Source organism: Mus caroli, unplaced genomic scaffold (genome assembly GCF_978045245.1).
Source record: "Mus caroli unplaced genomic scaffold, Mus_caroli_1 scaffold_15, whole genome shotgun sequence".
NCBI lineage: Eukaryota > Metazoa > Chordata > Mammalia > Rodentia > Muridae > Mus > Mus caroli.
In genome coordinates this window covers 79,816,035-79,843,440 of record NW_028227270.1, presented here as the reverse complement: position 1 = coordinate 79,843,440, position 27,406 = coordinate 79,816,035, and the positions used below count along the sequence as shown (strand labels likewise).

General features: G+C 44.8%; 1 protein-coding gene and 1 long non-coding RNA gene across 3 annotated transcripts in view; one reads left to right on the top strand and one right to left on the bottom strand.

Annotated features, from left to right (window-relative positions):
* The window catches only part of Nedd9 (neural precursor cell expressed, developmentally down-regulated 9), a 180,142-nt gene that overhangs the window by 22,031 nt on the left and 130,705 nt on the right, over positions 1–27,406 (bottom strand). Inside the window, exons 1-2 of one of the 2 annotated variants that reach the window (XM_021180651.3) lie at positions 27,179–27,304; positions 6,895–7,338 (exon numbers count right to left, since the gene is read on the bottom strand). In XM_021180651.3, coding sequence (XP_021036310.1) covers positions 6,895–7,338; positions 27,179–27,190 — 456 coding nt within the window. In that variant the 5' untranslated portion in view covers positions 27,191–27,304. Of the gene's footprint in view, positions 1–6,894; positions 7,339–27,178; positions 27,305–27,406 lie in introns of those variants that run through there. The other variant, XM_029468323.2, reaches the window with a different exon arrangement.
* The window catches only part of LOC110308234 (uncharacterized), a 29,372-nt gene continuing 11,435 nt past the window's right edge, over positions 9,470–27,406 (top strand). The window contains exon 1 of the long non-coding RNA XR_002379535.3: positions 9,470–9,957. This is a non-coding gene — a long non-coding RNA (uncharacterized LOC110308234). The remainder of the gene's footprint in view (positions 9,958–27,406) is intronic.

Genomic DNA, 27,406 nt, shown 5'->3' with positions numbered 1-27,406 from the left:
TGATTTCAAAAGGCTTCACATGCCAACAAGGGAAGTCTCTGGTTCCCATGGCAGCAGCCATGGGTGTCTGTGTGTATGTGCATATACATGTGTGCTGTGATGATTCAGTGTCTAAGAAGGCAGAGGCAGCATAAGTTTCAGGATCTTCTGTTACCTTTCAGGAACCAGCCTGGAAGACCTGCCTAAAAGCCTTTGAGTCACTTCCTGCCAGCATTTGTCTATGCCCTGTTTTGGAATTGCCCACCTCAGAGATGATGCCACAGGGCTTGGCCGAGCTCAACAATACTTAAGTATTCTAAGTAGCCACCACCAAACAGTGCATGCCCCAGCCAAGGCCATGACGGCAGCTTATCCCATATCCAATGGACCCGTGAGCTCCATGGTATCAGTGAGGTATGCACATATTATGGGACCAGAAAATGGGAAGAGAATACTGGGTTGTCAAGAGAAAGCTTTAGATTGGAGATGAGTTTTAAGAGACGAATGGTTTAAAAACACAATATAGGAGGGAAGGGATTGTAGGTATCATAGAACCCACAGAGGCTGCTCTGAGAACCACTATACCAAGTATATGTTTTCCCTCTAGGAGACAATGAAAGAGTTTACCAGTTTTGCAGTCTATACTAGGGGGAGAAAAAAGAAAAAGTCAGGCCTCAGACAAGCCCAACACAACATTTTTCTATTTTATTTTATTTTATTTTATTTTATTTTATTTTATTTACCTTTTCTGAGACAGGGTCTCATGGATTCCAGGCCAAGAACTGCCTGGAACTCCCGATACGTACCTCTGCGCCCTGAGAGCTGGGATCACATGCACATGCCACTGTGCCTGGCTTAAATGAAATCTAGGGTCTCATGCGTGCTAGATAAGTGCTCTTTTACAGAGTCATATCCCGATCCGGAAAGCCGACATTCACATCAATCATTACTTGCTTTGGTATCCAGTTACTATTTAAGGACAGTTAATAAGTGGTGCCCTTGCAGGACCCTGTGGTAGGAAACTCTGTTCTGCTGTCTGTCAGGAGCTGTTGGGGAAGGTGTGGGCAGGAGGAGACTGGGTGAGTGAGCGGCTCACTAGGAATCACCATTGGTAGTTTGAGGTGAACTGAGCATTAACCCTTTGTTCTCCCACTTTGTTCATTCCTTCACCATGCTGATCTGTGTGTGGGTCCTTAGCTGCAAGATTGATCTACAGCAGAAGTGGGTACCGTGGCTCCTGGCTTCCTAAAGTCAGAAGGTAGCTCCAAATTAATCTTCAGAAGGAGTCAGGGCACATAAAATCCTGGTGGTTAGGGTACAAGCAGTAAGGCTAAAGAACAACCAGCAAGGCTGACAAGCTGGCTCTGTGGGGAAAGGTGCTTGCTGTCAAGCCTAAAGACCTTAGTTTAATCTCAGGGACCCACATGGCAGGAGAGATCCACTCCGCTTGAGCTGTTCTCTGACATCCATGGTACATTGCTATCACACACACTCACAGAAGATAAATATATAATTTTTTTTTTTAAAAAGAAACCAAATTAAATAAATAGCTTTTTTTTCTTTAAAAAAAAAGAATAATTATCTGGGAGGAGAGGAAGGGCTGATATTGGGTTGTAAAGTGAATAAATAAATACATTTTAAAAAAGAAAAGAATAATCAAGATTGTTCCCCGGGCAGCTTGGGTGTGTCCCTTGGCAGTCTGAGATCACTGAAGTAGAGAAGTAGTCTGGTTTCAGACCTTTGTAGGCCTTTGACTTTCAGGCTTTTGGGCTCTCCAACTCAAATCCAACTCTCATATTTTAAGTAGAATTTCCCCTTTTTAAAGACCGAAAACTTTTTAAAAAAAATTCAGCTTTTCAAATTATTTGACTATGAGTAACATACTTAATTTAGAATTGTCTGAGAGCTCTTGGCGATCTCAACACATATTTACAAGCCTCTGCAGAGTGAGAAAGCTCTAACTCACAAACTGTTTTCCAAATGGAATGGAACTGTCTTGAATCCCACATATAACTGATGAGCCTCGCGTGAGTCTCCTTCCTAAGCATTTGTCTATGTGTTGATTAATTTCTATTCTGCACGTATGCTTCATACTGTGCGGCTCAGAGTTCTCTTTTGTTTTGATTCAGCTTTCAAACTTTTGCCCAGGCCCTAGGCACTCTGCCTGCAATGCCCGATGTGTGAAACAGCCCTACATATAAGACTCAGAGTGAAGACAAATGAAACTAGGAAAAAGTGCCCGTCTGCAAGATTTCCAGATAAACTTGATTCTTTACCACTCTTTCCAGAAGAGACCTGTGCACTCAGAGGGCTCAGCACATTGGCTGAGAATGAAGTACGCACATACTCAGCATATATTGAGAAACGCACAAGGTCCATAGATTCCACATGAACTTTGAAAACTGGGCGTGTGTGCTTAAGACACCTGTTATCCCAGGGCCGGGAGGATCAGAAAATCAAGGTCATTATCAGCTACTTAGGGAGTTTGAAGGCAGCTGGGGTCACTTGAGGCTTTGTCCAAAAGAAACAAAACCCAAACCCAAACAAAACTCTTGAGAAAGGAGAAAGGCAAGAAAGGCAAGAGAGAGGACCATCCCACGATGGTAAGTGCAATGCAGGAGCTTTCTGCCTATGAGTCCATTTAGTTTTCCCGACAGCCCTTTGTGGTGAATGGGCTTATTCCCACTTTACAAGCAAAGGGGCAGGGTCTGAGAGGACACCTGTAATTTGCTGAGCCCAGGGAGCCACAAAACTGTGGTAGGAGGCAGACTAACTGAAGCCTTGCTCTGTCCACAGGGCTCCTGGTCTCCTTGCTTCACAGAGGGTGCTTGTGTGATCTCTATCCGCATTCTGCCGGCAGCTAATTCTGGCTGTCGGTTAATATGGATCCAGGGTGCAGGAGGGTGGGTGGAGGCTGGAGTTTCCAGGAGAGCAGAAAGGGAAGGCAGAAGGCAGAATTCACGCTGTAATTTTTTTTTTTAAGTAATTCATTAGGACACAGTGGCGTATGGGATGAAATGTCTGAAGTCCACACTGTAACAACACGGGCGAGTTCCGAACTATGGAAAGTCCCGATCACAGTCAGACTGGAACACATCCAAGCTGGCCATTGTCTCTCTTTAGTGATTCTCTAAGTATGGTCCTGGGCCAACTTCTGATGAACTAAACAAAGAGGGGTAGGCTCCTGGGCCTCCTCTCTTAGACCCATGAAAGGAAGGGCTGTGAGGTGGGCCTGGGAACCCACAGCTGACTTGATGTCCCTCCCTTTCTGGGTGACTAGCTCATTCAATTCTTCAAACTCAGAATAAGTTACCACTGAGTTCTCATTTTCCTTAGATAGCTTTTAGAAACCATAGCTAGAGCTACTGGGGATACTCATCTAGGCCTTAGTTTGTCACTGTTTACAGACAGGAAGTTAGAAGAGAAAATGAGTTAGTTATTTAGCAAGCCGGCAAAACTTCTAAGATAAGAAACAATAACTACTGACAAAACTCACATCTGTTCTCTTGGCCACTGAGATTGGGGTCTGACTTAAGTCGTTAGGATTCCTGTCCACTGGGAGTTACTATACTACAGCAAGGGATTTGGTGGTCAAATTAAATTTTTAAAAATTTTTAAATTTATTTTTATGTATGAATACACTGTTGCTATCTTCAGACACACCAGAAGAGGGCACCACATCTTGGTGCAGACAGTTGTGAGCCATCATGTGGCTGCTGGGAATTGAACTCAGGACCTCTGGAAGAGCAATCAGTGCTCTTAACCACTGAGCCATCTCTTCAGCCCCAGTGGCCAAATTCTTAAAGCAGTTATTATTGCCTGGGAGGTTACAGTCATGTAAGAGGTGACCCTTGCTGCCACCTCCATCAGGAAAGAAAATTTAACAAGGAAGAAAGGAGGGAGAGAAGAGAGGGGAAGAGAGAGAGAAGGAAATGGAGGAAATCAGGAAGGGAAGTGGGAAGGAGAGGGAGGAAGGTGGGTGAACAAGAAGGAGAGGAGGGTATGGGGAAGCAAGGGGATAAAAGGGAGGAGAGATGAGGAGAGGAAGGGAGAGAAGGAGTGGACAAAGGAGAAGGAAGAAGAGTGGTGAACGAGGGAGGGAAAGAAAAGGAAGAAGGGACCGGAAGCAGGAAACCTGAACTCTCAATGGCACTAAGACTCACTCACAGGGTTTGTTACAGAGGACCGTGGTGCACAGCAGGGAAGGGCTAGGGTCACCTTTCCTGTCCTTTCTAGCTTTAGCCCATACCAGTCAGCCCCCACCAGCTGTGCAAGCTTCAGGTGATGTGAGTGTCTTGCTTGGTCTGCACTGCATAAGGGCTAGCAGGGCTTGTTAAAGGCTGGCTTATTACTTCAGGGCTGGCCTGCCCTTCGCTAAACACAGAAGGCTCTGAGGTGCCGAAGTCACAGAAGGAAACAGTATGCGGAGGGACCCGAGCCACCTGAGGGCCTCAGCCCCTGACATCAGTGGAGACCAGGAGAGAGCCAAGGGGAAGAACGCCATCAGCTATAACACAAGCAAGGGGGGAACGAGGGGTCTGAAGCATCAGGCTTCCCAGACATGGAGCTGAAAAGGTTGAGTCTGAAAAGGAAAACATGTCACCTTCCTGCCAAAATAAACTATGACAAGAGTAAGGTCCCTCTACCTTTCAGCCAAGCACTTCCCGTACTGGCCTCCTCTGTCTGCCTCGAACCAGCTCAGACGAGGGAGAGCTATTTTTAAGTTGCTCAAGCCACCGAGACTAAGAATGAGAGTTACTTATTTATAGTTACACCTTCCAACTGTTCTTTTCCTCTCTGGGGGACAGAGGCCAGGCTTGGCACTCCCTCAGGAGCTGAAATCACTGGGGCGAGAAGGGCTTTGCAAGGTCACATGCTCTGTTGATGGCCTGTAGCCAGGTCCCTGTCCTGGAGAGTGATCTTAAGTAGGAAAGCCCTTCACCACTTCTCAGAGAATTTCTCCTCTCAGACAGAACTTGGATCGTGTGCCCTTGAGATGTGTTTTTGTTAAAAACACACATATGTATAATAGATGATTAGAAAATGAATTCATTGTTGAGGAATTCAAAAATAAATCTTTCTTCCTCTGGCCCCTTGGGAAAATAAATAGAAGTTCCAAGGACTGGAGAGATGGCTCACTGGTAAGAGACTTCTTACAGAAGCCACATGGGTGGCTTACAACTGTCCTTAACTCCAGTTCCAGGGAACCCAACTCCCTCTTCTGGCTTCCTTGGGTACCAGGCATATATGCAGTGCACATACATATACACAGGCAATACACTCATAAACATAAAACAAAAATGATAACTCTTTTAAAAAGACGTACTTAGAAAAAAGTATCATGTTAGCAAATATTTGCCACAACATAGATTTGTAAATTCATCTATGTTTTGTGTCCATAGAGTCTCAAGCTCTTTCTGGTGTCCAACTTTACCCTTACTCTTATAATCTGGATAATCTGGAGATATTTTCCCATTGTATAAATTTAGTCGATTCTTACTAGCAAGCCTTGAAGGAACCATTGGGACTTTCTGACAAATGAAAGAGGAAAGCCTTCCCTTTTAATGGGCACAAAAACCCATCATTGTTGGCTTAGCCATTGCCCTGTAAGTAAGTGTCAGGATTCTCTTCCTGGCACACACACACACACACATGCACACACACACACACACACACACACACACACACACACACACACACCTGACCTGGTATTGTACTGTTCCCTCACTGCATCGTAACTGCTCCGAGAGCTCTATTTAGTCTTTAGTTTACCACTGTATCACACAAGTATCCAAACTACAAAAGATGCTCAATATTCACCGTTTAAGGAATGCATTTCTATTCAACTCAAATTGTTCTGGGTTGAGACTCTAACATGTGGTACTCCCTAGTCCTGTGGTGCTCCCTAGCCATGTGGTTTGGGGATGGTCTGAGTATTCCACCCCCCCCCCCCGAACCGCTGATGGCAGGTCTGAGGTGATGGGGAGAGTGCCTACCAAAAGATGTGATGACAGCTGGCCTTTGCCACAACTGATCTAATGCCAGAGGCAGGCTCTGGGACTATCAAAACTGAGAGATTAAGCAATAAATATTGTCTCTTTATGAAGGTAGCTGTCTCAAGGATTCAGTAATGGTGATAAAAAGCTGATGAATACCTCATATGTTTCTTGTATTTTTTTTTAAACTTGGCATTTTCCTAAATATCTAAACTCTGCTGAGTCTACTTGGACATTACTACAAGAAATGAATCCATTCTAAACCCACTAGTATCTGTGTATTTTGAATAAATCAATCTTTAAGCCCAAAGCTCTAAGAACGAGCTGGTAGATAGGATGTATTTTCAACCTTTTAATTTCCTCTACTTTCCTTTGATTCTTTGCCCAGCCAGATGACTGATTCATGACTTAGCTTTTGGCCCAGGGAGAAGGATCCACACTTGAGTAATGACTGGGGCTACACTACTCAAGGAAGAGGTCGATAAGACTACAAACCATTTACACACAGGATCCAGGTCTAGCAGACTCATCACCCGACTGAAGAGACACGATTGTATGCTCAAACTGGATCCAGAATGAAATACCACTTATACTGGCTGTTAGTCAATGGTATGTAGGCACATGGTCATTCAATGAAGTTTTGTTGCTGGTATGATAACGCATGCCTGTAATCCCAGCACTCGGGAGTCTGAGGTAAGAGGATCTCAAGTTCAAAAACAGCCTGGGATGTACACAGTGAGACTCTGTCTCATAATAAAAATTGCTGTTGATGGATTAATGGAAATTTGATGTAATAAAGATGTCTGGGGTAAGCCATTTAGTATGTTTGGGGCAATTTCTAAGGATTTGGGGGGGGTGCCTCTATAATTCTAACTACAATGAGTGGCATAAAAGAAAGAACAACATTCTAATCACTTACCTTTTTGCTTAGATGGGGTCCATTAGTGCCGCCAATGTTCCTCTGAACCGATGGCGGTACTTGATATACATCTTGTTCTGGAGAGCCATGGCCAGTGGGTACTTGGTAAATTCCCTGATTCTGGTAGGAGGGTGGCACTTGGTAGATGGTATCCCGAGATGCTGCCTGGGAATTTGGCACTTGATAGAGTTTCTGTTGGCCAAAGGTCTGATGCATAGGTCCAGGAGTAGGCTGCTCATGAGTGGGGGTCTCTTGCACTGGACCTATCAGAAGCTTCACCCGGTTCCCTGGGACAATGCCTTGGCGACCGTGGAGGGAACACAGCCACCATCCCTCAAGTCCTCCTGTGTTCTGCTCTATGACAGTCAAGATGTCTCCCTTGCGGAAGGCCAGCTCCTCAGCACACTCAGGGACGTTGTCATATAAGGCCCTCGCCATAAGATTCTGGGAAGGGAAGAAGAGAGGAAACAGGGTTAGAGTGTTAGGTCTAAAAAGCACTTATACAGCCCACGCTTTTAGGGACAGGCACAGTTCCTGGAAATAGAGAAGAAATATGAACACTAGCCCGTCAGAAGGAACACAGAGGGTTCAGACAAAAGATAGCCACAGCCACACTGTGTCTTCCACCAGTGACATCAGATGGACTCCTCAGAAAAGCGCAAAACAGAAGAGATTTCCCTCCAGTGCTGGGTGCTTTGCCAAGGAGCTGGGCTGGCATTGCTAACGAGTTAGGAAGGGGTCACCGGGCAAAGCATTTTTCTAACTTTTCAAAGTCAGCTGGACGGGAAGACTGATCCAAGCTGTTCATGCGCCACAGTGAACTGCCCTCAATACTAAAAAGAAAAGAAAAAGCTGCTCATATGCCACAATGCTTCTATATATTCTAGACCTCCCCCCCAAAAATGAGTCAAAGAAAATTCTAAATGACACATACTACAAACAGAAATTTTATTCAGCATTTCAATGTAACTAGAAGTACATACACATGATTGTGCCTTGGCAAAGCCTACCATATCTTTTATGATTAAGGAGGCCTTGGATGCAGGAAGAATCTACACACAAAAGCATAGGGAGAGGCTACAGTAATCAGGCAGGGACACAGTGTGATAGCAGTCTGTCTAGACAGATCCCACAGTGGAGAGGTACTAGGCAGGAATGCATTGGTTCATAGGCTGGGTCTCTCTCGCACCTCTCTGAGGGCCCTTCCTTTCCCGGCCGGCCACCACGTAGTCACCTACTTAAATCTCGCCATTCACATCTGAAAGGCTGTGCCTTCCTTTCATGGACTCAGAACGCTCTCTGTCTTTGTATGAAGGCCTGTCTGGCACATTTAGTCCTCGGCAGACAGCTAAAGTAGGCATTGAGCAGAGAGTGGGCAGGCAGTCTGCGCTGACATTCCTGGAAGGCTTTCAAAGGCTCTGAAGATTCTCAGCATACTGGCAGCCAGTCCCGCACGCCTGCCCCTTTCCCAGAGTGCAGACAAGTGGGGGGGTGGTGGTGGGGGAACATAGGGAACCCAGCGCAAGCATCGGAAAAACTAAATGTGACCCCTCTCATGTGTCACTCGAGCGTCTGGATGCACTTAGTGTCACTGTGGCGAGGAGTCATTTGCGGAGCGAAGGACTGCCGCTTGGCCGGAGTATGCTTGGGACTTTATTTCACACCATCGCATATTTGTGGACTTCGGGGCTGCTTTTCTTTGGACTCTTGCCTCCGCTTTCCTCTCCAGAAATGTGGACTTCATCTCCCAATCTCATACTTTTCATTTCTTTCAGAGGGACATGCATTAATCATCTCCCGCCCCTGGACTCTGCCTGAAACCACAGGCCTCCGCAGTGTGAGTCGCACTCTTCTGTGGAGGGGCTGTGTATGGGAGGAGGGATCTGCTTCTGGTCGGGAGGCTGGAGGAAGTCCAGTTCCACTCACTGCTTTTTGTTTTTTGAAGTGATAATATAAAATTTATTTTGTTTTCATTACATTTTAAATTATTTTAAATTTCTTTCATACTATATATTTTGGTCATATTTTTTCCTTCCTCCAAGTTTTCTTAGATCCTTCTCATATCATACTACCCAATTAACTTTCCTCACTCACTACCCCCCCACCCCCCCCTCCTCCCCGCCCCGGAACAACAACAAAACCATGGTATATATTTTCATTGTGTCTTGGCTTGGTCAACTACTCCCAAGTCTTCATTTTCTTTAAGCATATATACTTTAAAGACATACACTTTAAACATATATATATGTGTACACACACACACACACACACACATACTTGCTATACTGCCCAGGCAGGCTGGACATAAGAAATCCTCCTGCCTCAGCCTCCTAAGTGCTGGGACTACAGGTACACACCTCTGCAGCTAGCCAATCATCTTTTATCATGAATACCTAATTTTAGGAAGAGAGATTAGAGCCACAAATATCTGCCCCCCAGGGAACTTAGGATAAAGCTGAAATCACTGGTAGATACGATCTGTCTGCGATTAGCTAGAAGGGAATTCAGAGCTCTTGTGTTAGGTGAAGGTTTTACTTAGCAGTTGTATACTAGGAAACACTGGGTTCCTTCTAACGCTGAAAAACTCACAAATACGATAAAGTCAGGCCACATGCTTGCTTAGTTTTTAGAGCCATTAAAGAATGTGCCAGGATGCTAAGATCTCTGTTTCTCCCCATCCTTTGAGTGTTCTATCACTGTAAAAAGGGGTCATAGGTTTAAAGAGGACAAGACTCTGGTCCTTTTTGTACCAAATGACCTCAGGGAAGGGACTCCACAGGATTCCGATTTCAGAGCTTAGATGGAAGAGCTGACTCTGGTCTGGGCCCATTCAAGAACAGGGGATGGTTGCAAAGGAAGCCCCTACACAGAATCAGAAGTGATCAAGTTGGGGGCAGCCCTATGGGACCAGAAGACTGATAGCTATGCAATCAAACCAGCTTCAAAGAAAAGAAAGAGGAGCAAGAGAAGACAGCAGACGGGCAAAGGACTGCAGCTCAATCGACCGCAATCAGCTGGAGGCGATCGCTGTTGGGCCTCTTCCAGGGCCTGGAACACCATGAGGTACTGAGTGGAATGTTGCGCCATGCTTGATTAGACATAGATACAAAATCCCCGGGTGAGTCTGCTAGATATGTTTTGTCTTCTGTCCCAGTGACCTTCCCACCGCCTGTTTAGCTGCAGGCTCATGCCTGCACAGGAGCCTAAGGGAAGTTCCTAGGATAGCCCCAGAGTCCCCTCAACCATTTAAAAGTGGGCACATCTGGTGAATTCTCCTGCCCCTTGCCCACAACATCTCTCCAGTCTTCTCACAACAGACAGAGAAAATGGGATTTAGAAAGAACTTGACCCAGTTCTTGGGGAGCAAGGACCTCACACTGCTCCACCCCCATCCCCAGGCCAGGCTAACATCCATTCCTACCCTGGTACATATCAGCCTTGACTAAATGAGGTTGAGTTCTTTCACCTCTATGCGATCTAAAGAGAGCTGATGTGCATATAGTTAGTCGCTCTCCTATACAGCCCCTGTAGAAAGCCTGTGAGCTCGTGAACCTATAGTTCTGCTTTGAAGATGAGGACCCAGATCTGGTGAGCTCAAGCCATTGTTTCTCCAAGGGCCACATCTGGGTATCAGAGCTGGAAGCAGAACTTGGGTTTACTGGGTTGACTTCCCTCGCTGGGATGCTAGCTTAGCTTTCAGATCAGTTCCCGAGCTGGGCTCCATTCTAGCATATCAGAAGGTTCTGAGGGTAACCTTACCTTCATCCCATTTTATGGAATAAATGCACCCTTTGGGGTTTGCAGTCCCAAGTGTGTTCTTAGGGCTCTCCTTTTGGATATCCTACCTTCCTCATCCCTAGGGTAAGAACAAAGTTGCGGCTCGGTACAACTTTGAGTTTGTCACAAGAATAAAAATATGTGAATCCAAGTAAAGCTATACAGACTGCCAGACACTTAGCAAGCCATTGTGGGCTTTTATTTAATTTTTTGGGGTGGTCCTTGACTTCAGACTTCCTACCTACCTCTCCCTTCTTGGTGCTCAATCAACAAATAATCCCAGGGCTAGAGAACTCACTCAGTGGTTAAGAACCCTTGTTCCTCTTCCAGAAGACCTGGGTTTGATTCCCAGTTCCCACATGGCAGCTCCTAGCCATCTGTAACTCCAGTTCCAGGGGATCCAATGCCCTCTTTTGGCTTCTGATGACACTAGGCATGAAGGTAGTGCAAAGATATACATGCAGACAGAACTTCCATTACACATGGAAAATAAAAGTAAATTTAGAAAGTCTCAGATAAGAGGCATGGCTTCTGTGTGTTTACCTGGCGAGAGGTCAAGGGTCCAGTAAAAAAAGATAAAAGACAGAACATAGGGCTCTATCTCCAAAGGACAGTAAGTCATGAGAAGGCCAATCAAGAGTTAATTCCTGCTGCAAAAGTGTGTGTGTGCTGGGGGAGGGGGATTGGAAGGTGGTGGGGGTGGTAGGGGGTTGGGAGGTGGTCTCTCCTTTATAGGAAAGCTGTGATTCCCTGAGGCCCCAAAGTCAGAAGCTCTTATCTGAACATCTAAGCAAACACCCGGAGAGGCTAGAAGTTGTCTATTCAAGATCTACTCTTTCTTAACCCCCAGCCCCTTGGATATTTATCTCTAGGGGGAGGGAAAGCCAACACAGAAACAAATCAAGGAGAGATAAGCAAGCTGGGTAATTCTATACCCAGCTGGATGCCAAGCTGCTGCAGATTGGCAGTTACAAAGGCAGAAAGTCGGGTTGGTGCAGGGTGCGGAACTTGAAAGCCAAAAGGATCTTCAAGGAGTTAAGCGTCCACCTCTTCCACTTGACAACTAAGAAAAGGGAGGTTCAAAAAGTTAATGATTTGTAAAGTCACCTGGCAAGAAGTCTTTAGGACTGGGGTGGGGGTGGGGGTGGGGAGAGCTAGGGCCTCCAGTTTCCAGGCTCCTGGGAGGAGGGACAATATTCCAAGGCCACACTTGTGATCCTCATTTTGGCTAACAGACTATTGAGATAGTGGACCCTAAGAAATTGGTATTTCCCCCAGGAATCTCATGCTGAGGGAAGGGAAGTATAACCCCTGGTGCCAGTCGGGAGAGGAACTTGTCTCCTGGGTAAAGATTTCACACAGTTACCAAGTTGTCAGACTGTCATGCACGAGACACTGGGGACTGACCATGATGGCAGTTGATAGAAAGGACCCCAACAGGGTAGACTCTGTTTACATTTCAGCTCCATGCCAGTGCCCTAGAAGAGGGCCTTGGGGCTCACTGGACCCTTTTGTTTTTCTTTTCTCCAGTGTGGCCATGTTGAATAAATCTCCTCTCTCCACGTTTCACTAACTCTGCCTGCCTCCTTTTTCTATTTCCAAACTGTGAGCCCAGTGTCTGAAATAAAACTCACACCCATTCTCTGTTAAGTTGAAGAGGCTTTTGACTTCTTTATCTCTGGTTCTCTGCAGGGAGAGTGGAAATGTTTTTCTTGAGAATTGAGCAATTACTTAGCTCTTGAATTGGTGGAGGGAAGACAGGTGGCTAATCCTAGCTTGCTCAGGCTGCCAGGGCTCAGGGCTTCTGCCTTAAAAACTCTAGTAATAGTGACTCTAATGGAGATTGGATATCAGGGTTTATAAATCCCATCCAAAAGGGACCCTGTTTATCATTCCCACCTCAAGTTTCCCAGAAATCCACTTCATTTGGCTTCCATGCTTCCAAGACCCGGCTTCCTGGTTCTTCCTCTTCTCTAGACCTCTCAATCTCTTTTTCCATCAATAGACCATTTCCCCCTCACCTCTTCAGTAGTCATGGTTACAGAGGACCTCTCTTCTGCAACTTGTCTTCTCCTCTATCCCATTGCTCTATAAGTGAAATGTCACCCAGGTAATGACACATGAATGCAGGCACTGCCCGGATCCGCAGTGCAGAATAGACACTTCTGCACCCTAACTCTTAGCCATGTCTCTGGCTAATGGGACATCTTGCTCTCAAGCCCACCAAACAAGAGAACCTTTCCTGTTCCTTTAGCTCTCTTGCTCACACAGTACGCAGTTAGCTGCCCAAATAGGGAGCCTGAGGTTCGTATACTGTTCACAACCTGGCTGGAATTGTCAAGACTCCATATCCTGCCTCCCCAGGTGTGGAGTTTAGCAATAACTGGTTCTTTGTTTATTTTGTATCCCTGGAATGGCATTTCCCAATCCAGTAAGCCTCTTCCCCGCTTAGAACCCACCTTCCATATAAACAGAATAACCGTCTTTACAAAATCCATCTGATCGCTACCTACTCTGTTGTCTGTCATGCTGTGTCTTTGTGACTGTGGCATGCAGTACATGTGTGCACATGTAGGTGGAGGTCAGAGGATAATTTTCAGGAGTTGATTCTCTCCTTCCACCATGTGGGTCTTAGGGGGGGTCACACCTGGGTTGGTAGGCTTGGGGACCAACACCTTTACCTGTTGAGCCCTCTCCACAGTTTTTCTGTTTCCTTTAGCAGGGTTTGCATGACCCCATCCCTTGCTGTGAACTTTAGTTCAGAGATGCTCTGCCTGACCCCCTTTCCATTTCCATAATGTGAGCCCAGTGTCAGAAACAACATGCACACTCATAGTCTGGTGAATTGAGGTGGGTTCTGGATTCTGCATCACTGGTTCTCAGCATGGAGTATAGAATTGTTTTTCTTGAGAAGTTAGCGAGGTGTTTAGTTAAAACTTAATTCAGATGGAGGTGCAGAAAGAACATCCAATGAGAACCCTAACCGTGTGTCCTGGTCATTCAGTCCTGACAGCCTGAGAATGAGAGAGATGGCCAGCAGGAAAGTGCCAGCCCCTCCCTATTTAACCAGGACAATGACGCAGATGGCAGAGCCACCTCCCACCCCACCAGACTTGTGTGTTCGCAACTACTGAGCAAACAGGAAGGCCAGGAGGAACTATGTCCATCCCAGCAATATGGAATACAATGGTCTCTTTAAACAGCCTCCCTCACTGAGTCTGCTAGGTGGCAAGAGTGACAGTCACATACTTTGCCAGAAAGTTTGCTTCTGCTGTTTTGGGTCACCAAGCTATGGCTCAGGAGTGGGGAATTAAGAAAACAAAACAAACCTGGCTGTACAGGAGAGCCGTGGTCCCATGACAATTTGTCCCCTCTTTCCTCCCCCGACCCTACTGTCCCCACTGCTATCAAAAATGTCAAGAAAGTTTATTACTTCCATTGCCAGGGAAATTATCTGCTTCTCCCAATATAGAGAGGTGTGACGTGGAGTTTCCATGACCATTCATGCTGTTCTTTGAAGAGAAATGAGACACAATGGCTGGCGTGTCACTCACTGTGACCGATAGCATCATCAATGGCTTGGCTTCCTCTTATTATTTTTACTTCATTCTATATTTATGCAGGAGAACCTGCCAAAGCCCCAGGGCTGCCTCATTCTTGATGACAAGGCTTTCCTGTGCCCAACCCCCCATGTGTTAGCCACAGGTCTCTGGTGGACTCCAGCACACGCACACACGCACACATGCACGCATGCATGCACAAACAGGCACTCAGAGACCAGATCCTGAGAAACAGACCCACTAGAGGAAATGGCCGTCATCAAGGAAATCAGTGCTTGAAGGAAGCTGCCGAGAGACGAACGTGGCCAAGGTCAGACTTGGGGCACACTTGGCGAAGAGAAAAAAAGGGCTCTTGTGCCTTAGTTTCTGCTGACAAAAATCAGCTCTCATCAGAGAATAATTCTACCATTTTGGTTACATTTCCTCTCCTACCTCTCATAGGCACCTTTGATGTGTGTGTGTGTGTGTGTGTGTGTGTGTGTGTGTGTGTGTGTGTGTGTGTGTGTGTCTTCCTTAAGGAAAGCAGCCACGGTCCGAGAGGACAGATGTTTATAAGTATCAAGAGCTTGATCCTTAAAAAGCATGGCTCACACTTCTGTTCTTGCATGTATATAGATATAGAATACTATTTTTTTTTTTAAAATTTGAAACCACTAGATATGATTAAGTAGCAGACATGATAGCTTTGGGTGCAGGTTAGAAGACATAGTATCTTGTGATATAGATGTTTTCCGAGTAATTGTGGTTCACTGCTTTCTGCTCACCTCCACTAGATGACTGAGAACAGTCCACAGAAAGGCAGTACCAGGCTCCTATGCCTTGCACTGATCATTAAGCTTCTACCCTCCGGGGAGGCTTGTTCAACGTTCCCCACTGAAGAATACCTTTAGACCACCTGCCCACCAATGGTTTTTATTTTCTGGAAAGTGCTTTTATTAAACAGGAAAGTTTCTGCAAATCTTAGACCTTTCATGAATCTTCACACCGCTCACTTTGCTGCCAGTGTTGTGACCCGGACTGATAATCACATTCTGTTTTATGCCTTTCCTACTGAGAAATGCTTTAATATATATGATATTAAATACTAGGTTCCAATAGGTATTGTTTGACAAGGCAGGGGATGACATTAATACTCCCTGTGTGTAGCACTGTGTGTGTGTGTGTATGTGTGTGTCCACAAAGTTCCCAGGCCTATGAATCTATACACTGGTCTATTCCTGTTTGATGAGTGACCTGTGACCCAGTGTTCTTTTGATAATTTACAAGCCAAATTAATGGTTCTCCTTGAAGGAGGTAAGGATATCTAAGACTTTAATGTTCAATATATGGATCCCAGAAGGAAATTTCAGACTCCTTAGGTTTGTGCCACATGATCTAGACAGCAGATCTAGGATACTGGAATGTTTCTTATAATGTTTGCTCCACTTCTTCCCTGTATAGCAATGGCTATCATAAATTCTCATATATATGGGACTGATGGAAGCCCCAAAACAGCTCAGGGGTCAAAGTACCTGCCAAGCAAGACTGAGGACCAGAGCTCCATCCTTAGAAGCTGTAGTGGAAGCAGAGAGTCAACTCCTGAAAGTTCTCCTCTGACCTTCACAAACATGTTCTATACAGGCATGCACACTAAAGAAAAACTAGGATATAGAAGTTTAATAAATGACATTGAGGACAGAACAGTTTTATGATGAGACTTGTTTTCAAAGCAAGCCTACAGCAGAGAAGAAATCTTTTCTTTGAATAAGAAACATCAGAGATGGGTAGATAGGTAGATATGGTAGTATATGGGTGACTTCAGAATGTCCCAGTTCATGATAGAAGATAAATTTGACTGCTGACAACTTTCAAGAAAAAGGACTTAGTTGTTTTTTTTTAATAAGAGTGACAATATTGTTAACTCTATGTCTATCATCTTACACCATATCATAGCTCTCTACCAATCTTAAGAGTTTAATTTTCAATTTGCCCACAGCCTTAGAGCTATACTTAAGTGGCACCAAGGACTTGCAGAAGACGAACACACATAGGTTCCTCTACACGTTTTCAACCTTGTCATCCATAGCTTGGCCAGAACTGACTACAGTAGGTATCTTTGTTTTACAGCCAGAAGGTCATAGATTAGATCAACAGCAGAGTCAGAGACCCCAGGCTATCATCTCCCTCTAACAATCTCCCCACAGCAGGATGCCCCTCCTGAGACTGCTCCATTTAAAAATTTAGAAATGCTACTCTTAAGCCTTGGGATTTATAAGTATCCATCCCAAGTTGCCTGTTTTTGATGATCTCCAATATAGTATATTGGCAAAGGATCAAAAAACGTGGGGGCAAGCACCAACTCTTTTTTAGGGTTCTGTCCCTAGATAAATCTGACAGGCGCCATATAATGATGAAGTCTTGACACCCACTCACCCAAAAGATAGGTTTTATTAACAATAAAACAACCTTTTGGATTTCAGCCAGCATTACAATGCTGGCGCTGGATCACATCTGACGGCCTGTCTAGACAAATCCGCTAACATTCAGGTACTAAGAGAAGAGAAATAAAAATTTAAACAGGAGCAGGAGATTCCAATCCACTCAGTTATATAGTGTATTTCTAAAAATGATACCATGTCTCAAAAACCAAAACGCACACTATATAACGGAGTGGATTGGAATCTCCTGCTCCTGTTTAAATTTTTATTTCTCTTCTCTTAGAACCTGAATCACCCTTTGCAGGGACTCTTTCAGAAGTTACTTGAAAAGGGGGCAGGGAGATAGCTCAGTTTGTATATTGTTTACCTTGCAAGCATGAGGACCCGAGTTCAAACCCCAGAATGCTTGTGAAGAAATGCTGGGCATGACTTACTTGTAACCCTGATACTGAAGAACTAAAGACAGGTAGACCCTTGGAGCTTGCTGGCCAATCAGTCTAGCCTGACTGGTAAGCTCTAGGCTCTGAAAGACTCTGACTTAAAAAAGCAAGGTTGATGGTGCCTAAAGGAAGAGGAACCCCTGAGGTTGAACTCTAACCTCCTCCACGCATAACCACACCCACGGGAACATGAAACCCTTCCCCCAAAGTCACTTGATCTGAGTTTACTGCTTTGCTGTTATTATCCACTTATCCTATGAGCTCTTCAAAGAGTTTTAAAACATAGATCCACACCCTTGGCTAAGAGGCGTATACATTTGTACACCGTCAGCATTACTTCTGGGCAGCGGTCAGAAAGTTTGTTTCTGAGAACAAACAGCTTGCTTTAGTACTGAAGTCTAGATGCATACTCCAACACTCTGAAGAGACTCAGGGATGGATCTGAACTTGGGAGAAGTGGTTGTCATGGAGATGGCTTGGAGGCTTCACACTTGGCCTGAGGGGAGATCTTACGCTTCTATGATTTTGTGGTATTCCCATGCTAATCCTATAGGAGGAAGTTAGTTTGGGGTTAAGATCTGTTACATTAAGCTCAACCCCAGTCATGATTAAATTATGGCAAACACTTCCGGGAGGGGAGTTCTGTACTTCAAGCGGGAGAGCTAGAATAGCAGCTTAGAGTAGAAGATGTCTTGCCCAGCCAGTGGACTTTCAATGCTCAAAGATCAATTTTGGTTATAAAAGTGTGGGTATACATGCCTGTTACTAGAATCTAGATCTGGGATGCTGCTGGGTGCACAGACCAGCCCTCTACTGGCTAGGTACATGGCCATTAAATTCCATTAGGAAAGTCTAGGCTCCATCCTTGTACTTAGGACTAATGACCAATGCCTCTGTTTCTCCATTTGCAAAGTCGGAATACTACAGAAGTTCTTGGAAGAATTATGAGAGCTCATGAAATTACATCCATAAAAACCTCCAATTCCTTCAGGAGAAAAGAGGCTCTATGAGGTGCGAGCAGCTACCTGTGCACTGGGCTGAGCTCAGAGAATCGTGTCTTAACCACATTCCTCCTCCCTGCACAAGAAAAACTCCTGCACTTAAAGGCTACACACCAGAAATGATCTCATCGTGATGATACCTGCCACACCAAAAGCAGGCACAGTTCAGAGAAGGAAATTCTTCCCCTTGAGCCATGAACTGAGTTGCATCTGTAATTAAGATCTTAATAAGAAGGGTGGGAGGGAGGTTAGAGATGCTGCAGGCTATGAGGCAAGGAGCTACCTGACCAGGTTTAAAAGCAAGAACAATTGAAACTCAATCCTCCACTCAGGTGTGCCAAACAAGCCCACACTTCAAAACCAGCCCTGCTTTCCTTTCCAAAGATGCCGATGCCTGCACGAAGATAGAAAGGAGGGCCTTCTCATTCATGACTAGGGGTTGCTTAGGACTCTCTATGAAGAACCCAGCCAAATCCCATTAAAAAAATGCTCTTATATATGTTCCTGCAGGATGCTGACATAAGGGATAGAGCCTTGTTCAGTTCATTGATCTCTGGGGCAGCCCATGTTGACCATCTGTAGAGTGGCCATGTGTTTCTGAACTTTCCATGACAGTCATCAGTCTCAAATATCTTTCCCAGTGTCAGGCCATATGGCCTGTTCTTTGGTTCTTTGGTTTGTGAAATGTGGATAAATCCTTGGAAACTATATATATGTGTGTGTGTATATGTATGTATATATACATATGTGTATATGTATGTATATGTATGATGTATATATAATGTCCTTTGTTTTAGGACATATCTTGTTTTGGGATATATATTACAAAAAAAAGGATAGCCTTGAAAATATATTTTTTTGCTAAGGATCTCAATTTTGGTTGAACTAAGGATTCAAGAGAAAAATAGGTCATGGCAAGAGGCCATGACTAGACAGACAAATGTTCTCTGAGTCACAACATGACCTCTAATAAGGGAGTAGGATATGCTTCTGGGGCCTCTGTGCCTCTTGGATATGGTCTAGAAATCTACCTCCCGGTGAACGGGACCAGAAGGGAGACGTTCTTCTTGGTCTTCCTGTTGTTTCTACCCCCATGTCCCATTCACATATCACATTGAGCTTGATGTGGACTGAGCCTGAGAATCATATTTCTAAACTGAAGTTCTAGCCCAATGAGGTGAGGCCTTTGGATTGTGCTGTTTATGTTCGTCCCTGGGCACTTTCCTGTCAGGCTCTAAGCAGTGGTACAAGTGACCAGGGACAGAAACAGGAGTATTGATCAGCAGATGACCAATGCTATAGATAATGATCTTCAAGAGGGCCGAGTGTGCACACATCGGTATATCTGCCCATTCCAGTGTGATGGCTTTGCATGTCACTGCTAATTCTAGGAGGTGGTTGTCCTTGGCAGGCAGAGAAGCTCAGTTCCATCTTTACTTGGAGGGAGCAGAGCCATGAGGGCTGAGAAAGCCAACACAAGCTTCAGCCAAAGGGCCTGTGAGGTCCTAAACTAAATTAAGCACAACAGACCAACAGCTACTACCAGTGAGCTGACCACCAGATACAGAAACTACCAGAGAACTTCTGTCTGAGGAAAAGAGAAGGACAGGTATGAAGGACATGCCACACGGTCGAAAGGCACAGCATCTCAACAGAAGAGGAGGAGACATGGCTCCAATCTGAGTGGCTCATGGGTTTTTGATGACTGCAACTTTCCACTGAGCTTCACAGATTGAACCCTGTCCCTCCATTGCTCCCCATAAGAATAAATAAAGAATTAAACTTGACTACAAAAGGAGCCATCAAGCATCTCTGTGGTTGGCAGAGCTTGCGCTTTTACACATCCCTGGTTGTTCCATCCTTATTTCTGATGAGTACAAAGGAACGTCAGCATTTCCCACAAGAAACTTCTCTTTTTTGTAACATCTTAGACCTATTATTACCTTTTATTACCTTGACATGTTAGAAATGTCAAGAGATATTCAAATTTACAACACCAAGATCTACTAAGAAATATGACATCTCTCAACTTACTGGCCCCTGCCTCGAGGCATATATAGAATTTAGCAGATATGGTAAAGCCCAGGCATATAAGGAAAATAGTCCAGTGGCAATTTTTGTGTGTATGTGTGTAGTTGTTCATATATGCTTGCACAAATGTGCGCCAGTTAGGTTTTGAGGCAGGATCTCTCGTGGGACCTGGAGTTCACCTATTCACCCAGCTTGCCAGGCCACTAAAGCTGCGGGGATCCTCTTGTGCCCATCTCTGTAGCACAGGTTTCGTAGGCAGTGCACATGGGTGCTAGGGATTGAACTCAGATCTTCATACTTGCTCAGCAAGCACTTTACTGACCAAGCCGTGTCCCCAGCCCATCTGACAGTTTCAGCATCCTCAAGATCAGCTGCCCCAAGGCCCCACCTCAGCCATGACCAGTTACTATCACACACCATCAGTCACCATACTTTTTGGAGTACCAATTGCATGGCCACTAGATGATATGCCAACCCTCAAGTTACTCAGATCACACTGTCTATTAAAAGAACCCTCTTTTTTTAAAAAAAAAAATCCAGCCTTTCCAGCTCAGAGTGGAAAAGATCTCCAATAAGACCACTCATCGTACAATGGAAAGCCTTCAGGAAGAGCCCTGGCAGCAGACTGCCGCTCCCCTGGCATGCAGAGCCCTCATTAGCCAGTAAGAACTACCGCAGGGAGATGCCTGGAATGTTCAAAGTAAACAAGATGGAGGGACTGTTGTTGACAGAGTCTAAACAGGACTTTGGGGATTTTTGTCTTCTTTCCATACCCTTGCTCTTTGTAATCTGCTGTTGCTTAGGAAACCAGCAGCTCTGGCATTTTAAGTTGGAAATATTGTATTTGTTCCCAAGGGCCCTGTTGCCTTTGTCTTGGCAGAGAGGCTTGGTAATTAAGTCTATACGTTTCTGAGGATAGTGCCATGGTCCTAAGAGTTAGCATTCCAAATCAGTTTGTCCACTGCTTTCTAACCCTAAAATGATCTAAAAATAGGTACTTCTTATATCTACGTCATTGGGTCTGCAGCAAAGGAAGAACGAGCTGCTCATGAACTTCCCACATAACCCCCAATCCACGTATCGCACCTATTTAAATAAATGATCTTTTCTTTTCCTTGCTAGCCTTTTGGTATGGGTAAATAGTCTCCCCCATGCCAGTGTGGTACATATGTGGTATGTGTGTGTATGTGTGTGTATGTGTGTGTGTGCGCTCACGCACACGCATGCCTATGTGCTGTAAACGTGTGAAGTGTGGATGAAAGAAGGCATTGGTGGGGGGTGCCCTGCTCTGTCACTGTCTGCCTCATTCCCAGAGGAAGCGTCTCTCATTGAACTTGGAGCTCAACGTTTTCAAAGCTGGTTTACTTGGCAGCGAGCACAGGCAATCTCTTGTAGCCATACTCCCTGCCCACATAGCACTGGGATTAGATGTGTGAGCAGCGACAGAGCTTTTTCTATAGTGTTGGGGATTCGAACTTAGGTCCTCAGGCTTGCAAAGAGAGTGCTTCTATCCACTGAGCCATCTCCCCTACCAAGAGGAAACTAGTGTAGAGGATGTTTCCTTTTAAAACGTTTACTGTATAATGTTAGTGTATCTATGTATGTGTATATCTGTCTAGGTATGTAGATTTCTCTGTGACCAGTGGCCCTGATTGTATCTTAGTTGTGACAAACTACTATGCTATTTCATTAGTATACATGGATCTTTGTCTGTCTGTCTGTCTGTTTGTCTATTTATCCATCCATCCATCCATCCATCCATCCATCCAAATTATATATCATGCAATACATAGCTGTCAGTTATCAAATGTCAGTATATGCTAAGAAGCAATGACTTTCATTTACAATATTCTTCTGACTATCTAGTAAGATAATGGTCTAAAGTAGTAACTGAAAATTATATTGTCAGAAAGAAGCAAAAGTGGAATTTGAAATAAACATTCTTTTTCTAACGTGCTGTGGACCAGTGGAACCCTTGTAAAAAGCTGTTGGCACAGATGCTTCCTGTAATTCAGCACTGGATATATTTGCTGAGTGCCCACTAGGAGAAAGGCCCTGTAATTTCAGGAATTTCGAGGTTGGTCAATAACAATGAGGAAACCAAGCACACGATGCTGGCAAGTGGGGGCTGTGTGCTATAAGCACACTGCTGGCGCCTTCTACCTGTGAGCCTATTTCCATCACGTGCACCATTACCTGTGGTAAACTCCATAATACTCAACCTGCTTAATTTAGTAACTGGAATTTAGATATAATCTGTCATGAAATCAACACCAACATTTCAGTGTCCACTGAGGACACACTCAGAGTTGAGGCTAGCTAGGATTCATTGTCTACTCCCTTTATGCTAGGATCCCAGATAAGAACTTTACACATTAGCCCAGACTTTAGAATAATGGTATAAAGCAGTTAATATTGTCTCAAATTCACAGGTAAACCTGAGGCTCTGAGAGTTTAATTTGCCCAAGATCATGGGGCCTTAAATCACAAGAAATGGAAATGTCTTCCTCCACACTCCATCTTGTTTCTATTACAAGAATATATAAAGCCAAGTCCCTGCCTATCCAAGGCTGATGGAGTCTACATTACACTTTTAACAAGGGCTTGTCTGTTGCTCTGCTCCTACATATCGGTAAAGGATGGGCCTTTTGTATTCAACGTGGCTTCCTTAAAACTGGCTGCACTGCAGGTATCATTTAGATTAGTGGTTTGACTGAAAGGGGTTAATAAGTAAGGCAGTGCTAAAGGAATAAGGCAGGGGTGAAAAAAATGTAAGGTCTGCTTCAGGGGTTAGAGGAGACAAAGGTTTAGGTTTTGATTGCTTTATGGAGTGGATAGATACAGAGGCTTTATGAGTGGGACTTAGTAGTTACTCAAGTCACACTGGCTTGAAATCACATGCCCATGAAAGGAGTGGGAACCCCCACAGAAGAGTCCAAGGGGCAGCCAAGGCAAGAAGGAGAGGGGGTGGGCACTAGGGTGTCATGCCCATTTGGGTAGCAGGGTGCCAGTGAGCCACACAAGCATCTGTTATTAGGGCTCATTTGAAAAGGTAAGATGCGGTCCTGGTGTACCGACACAAAGGAGAGACAGAATCTGCCAAGGCTTTGAAAGGTGTCGAGGCAGGATTTTGTCTGGCTTTGTTTTATTTTGTCTGAGACTCAGGGTAAGGAGGAGGGAATGGGAAGGCACTTGCAAGGTTCCGGGCATAGGGACAATGTGTGGTCTAAGAAGAAGAGGTTGCTGAGGGCTTCAGCATGTGTTGTACAGCGTGCTAAACATGTTATTATCAAGACACCTGCAATTTTGACAAAGCCTCATCTCTGGACATGTAAAGTCCTTTAGCTTTAAACTGGGTTTCCTAGGTAAATATAAAACCATAAATAATGAAGCTATGTTTTTCAAAACGCCTTCTGTCTGCTTTTAAATTTACAGGCAGCACACACCATTTTGAAAGTTGGTGGGGATGGAAGGGGACCTAAGTTTCCATTGAACACAACAAGCAGTTTAGAAAAAAAATTTAAAGCTTAAACATCAAACCAAAAAGGGGTATAAATGGTCATTATCATCTAAACCAAAGGTCTGCTATAACTTCTCCTTTAAGACAGCTTTGGAAAATAAAAATATTTTCTAAGTTCCTCTCCAGAAGCCTTTGACTGTAGCTTTCTCTTTTCCTTGAGTTTCTTTGCTCTCATTCATTGGACTACAGGAATCTGAATTCCAGACTGTAGGTGTTTTAAAAACTATATTGCCATATTCTACTATACCTTGTTTTTAAAGTCAAACCATTGAAGAGCAATTTTTTTCCCTTTCTTTATATTGACTAGAAAATAGATTAAACTGACTGCAGACACTTAAGGGTTCTGAAACTTGGCAAAGCCTCAAAAGTGCCTTAGCCGCAAGAACTCAGTCATGTGCTGCACTTAGTGAACACCTTCCAGGCCTGGGCATGAAGTAGGTTGGGCCTCATTCCAGGCCCACACTATGTGGGCAGGGCCTTCAGGACTCCGGTTAAAGATGAGGGACTGGAACTAGTCCCTCACCTGCAGAACAAAGGGCAAGACCCTCTGGCCACCTTCATACCCTCCGGTCTTCTATTGGACAGGCAAGCCAAGGCCATAGAGGCACAAGGAACATAGGCTCTACATTAAAGGGATTTTATATAGAACATTTTGTTGTTGTTGTGTCTGAGTCGAGGTCTCACGATGTAGCCTTGGCTGGCCTGGAACTCATAGGGACCCCCCTGCCTCTGCCTCCAGAAGAACCGTGATTAAAGGTGTGCTCCACCATGCCTGGCTTCATTATGTAGAATCTTAACAAAGGAAGCTTGTACAATTCACTGTCATCCAGACAGACTCTTCTAAGAGAAATGGAACCTTAAACACCCATGACAGTCTTTCCACGAACAAACAAAAATGTAAGTAAACTAAAAGCAGACTAGATGTGTACTAAGCGGAAAGATTTACCTAAAGCAATAGCTTGCATTCCACAGCCCCCATAGTTGTAATTGCTGGCTGCCTCGAGCTGTGTATTTTGAGGACAAACTGAGTGGAAGTTGATTGCACCCTGGTTATGAACCCTGAAGTAGCTAAACAAGACCATCTGGTTAACAACAGACCAAAAAGAAAGGAAAAAAAAAGAAAGAAAGAAAAAGAAAGAAAGAGAAGCCTGTTAAGCCTGATTTATAAATCTTACAATGATCCATTTTTAAGCCCAAGCTAAATTTATAGTTTATGTGCAACATAGTGTTTAAGAGATAATTCCAGACTCCTGGGTTTTACAATCTAATAATTATCTGGTTTTACTACTTAAGTAGCTCCAATTAAACAAATAAATGCCAACTTCGTATTTCAGTTTGCAGAGTTACCACTGAAACAAAATAGAAGACTAACTATCCTGGGAGAATGCTTGGGAGGGAATAGTTCTGAACTTTCTGAGACCAGAACATACTGGTCTGAGGGATGTTTTAGGGAGTTACAGATGATTTCTGCTTTAGGGTTTGTTTTCCCTCTCCTGGTAGTGTTTAAATCACCAGTATTAGATCAAGATCACTTTCAATCCCATGCTCCTCAGTTGGTGTGTCGGAAAAAAAAAACCAAACCCATCATTTAACTTCTGTGTGCCACAGTTGCTACCCTTGGAAAATAAGTGTGCCTCGGAGCTAATGGGGAGAGTTAAGTGTGGCGGACTTGTATTGCTTTACCCATCATGCCTGTGCTTTAGCATCTCCTACACAGGATGACTAATTCTCTCCTGAAAGACAGTTATCTTTCATTAGCTAAATAGACGTTATGACAGAGGGAAAAGTGGCTCGCTTCTGCTACGGTCAACTCAGGGTGCCCATGTGTGAGGTGTTTACTTGGGGAGCACAGCATTTTTGCTGGTGAAGTTGTCTACAATAATAATGAGATGATGAGATGATGATGATGATGATGATAATGATGGTGATGATGATGATAAATAACCATGTGTTTCTATTGCTCGGCAAAGTGTTCAACTCTGGGCAGACACAGCCAAGCGGAAAGCATTCCCCGGTTGCAGTTTCTCACCTGCAGTATAAATCATCAGTCCCCATGATATTTTCTTTCCATAAAGAGCAAAGCTAAACATGATGAGGTCACTGAACCAAAGTGACTTTAGATGTCGTCACATGTCCTCACTCAACTTCTAGACTGCAGCACTCAGAGTTCACACCAGCTATTTAATATCCCAATGATGGACAGAGTCAATCCTTTCTCTTTTCTCTATAACACTGTCTTGATTCAACAACAGGGAGAATGGGGAGGAAAAAAACAACATTGCAGGCTAGATACCATGTATTCCCATCACTTCCAAAAAGATTCTGTTCCTGCCAGGTAGAAAGCTGCATCATTTCTGACTGACTCCTCGAGCTGTCCTTTCTTCTGCCTCTCCCCATAGATGTACGAAATGGAAAGCTGATAGGTGACAATGGATACCTGGGTCTTTAGACTGCTGGAACTTCCCCAACAACTATCACTCGTGCTTTGGCTCACAGCTTTTGAACAAGATTTATAGACAGGGCTGTTAGCTATAGCAAGTGTTTACAGCCTTCTATCCCAAAAGAAGGGCCAGAGGCTACATACCGCAGAGGGAAGCCAAGTTAGCCCCTAGCAAGGTCAGTTTAACTGGCTCTGTTAAGTCACCTTACCAAAACGAATTTTTGAAATGACACCGTCCTTTAAAAGTTGAGGACTCACGTCTATTCACCATTAAAATTGGAAAAAAAAAAAAAAAAAAAAAAAGGATCGTAAGTACCGCCAAGTCATTGCCATGAACTGCCACTGGGCCAAGTCCCTTGGAAACTGCCTCATTAGACGGGATGTGCTGAGCAAGGCATAATCATTTTGCCAAGAGTAACCCCAGAAACCGTGGTGCAAAATGCAGTGGAAAATAGAGCTGCCAAAATTATGAGCAGGACATTCTGTAAGCGTCAGGGAAAATAAGCCAGCCGGAGCCTTCATACTTTCAGACCCGTTCAACCCCAATAAAGAGTTATCCAGAAATGACTAACAGCCATTTATTCATAAGGATGTGGGAATTCTCCATCATCGCGCCTATGATAGTGTCTGGGTTTTTAATTTGCTTCTACCGAAAGGACCTCGAGCAGACAGCTTCCCAGATCAAGTGCTTAAGGCAAAAATCTGAAAAGGTGCTTTTAGAGCCTGTCAGAGACTCAGCAGTTCTGACTCTCCTTATTATGGCTCCCCAAGCTGGCTTTGGTCAGGCAGAGACCTGCGATTTGCCTGCTGCGAGGCGAGTTAGACACCCTCTGATCTCCGGCGGCGGCTCCTATGCTAACTCTACTCCATCGCCTTCCGCCACCCACAACAACTTTCAGAACCATGCACCAAGAACTAGTGGATCTGAAAGCGCATGTCTGCTGGCGGTACACCCCGGGGAAGCCTGGAAGCGAGATCAGACGCAGCTCAGTAAAACCAGACACACAAGGGATCCCTGCCCAGTTGTCAAGGTGGGAAAGGCGCCGGCCGGCAAGCTGCCTCCAGCTTCTCAGGAGACGGCGTACAAGGCACTCTTACCTTGTACTTCATCTCGGCGGTGATCTGATGAGCCCTGGTCCTATCGAATCACACAGTGAGTGAGGCACTGCAGAGTCCGCCCCTCCATTGAGCGCAGGGCTGGATAGAAATGAGAAATCTTCGCCTCCCGCGCACTGCGGAGTCTCTGAGCTCACAGCCCAGATCCAGACAGGCACAGCGCGGGCCTCGTTTGCATACCGCGCCGCCATTGGCTGCTGGTGGTGGGGA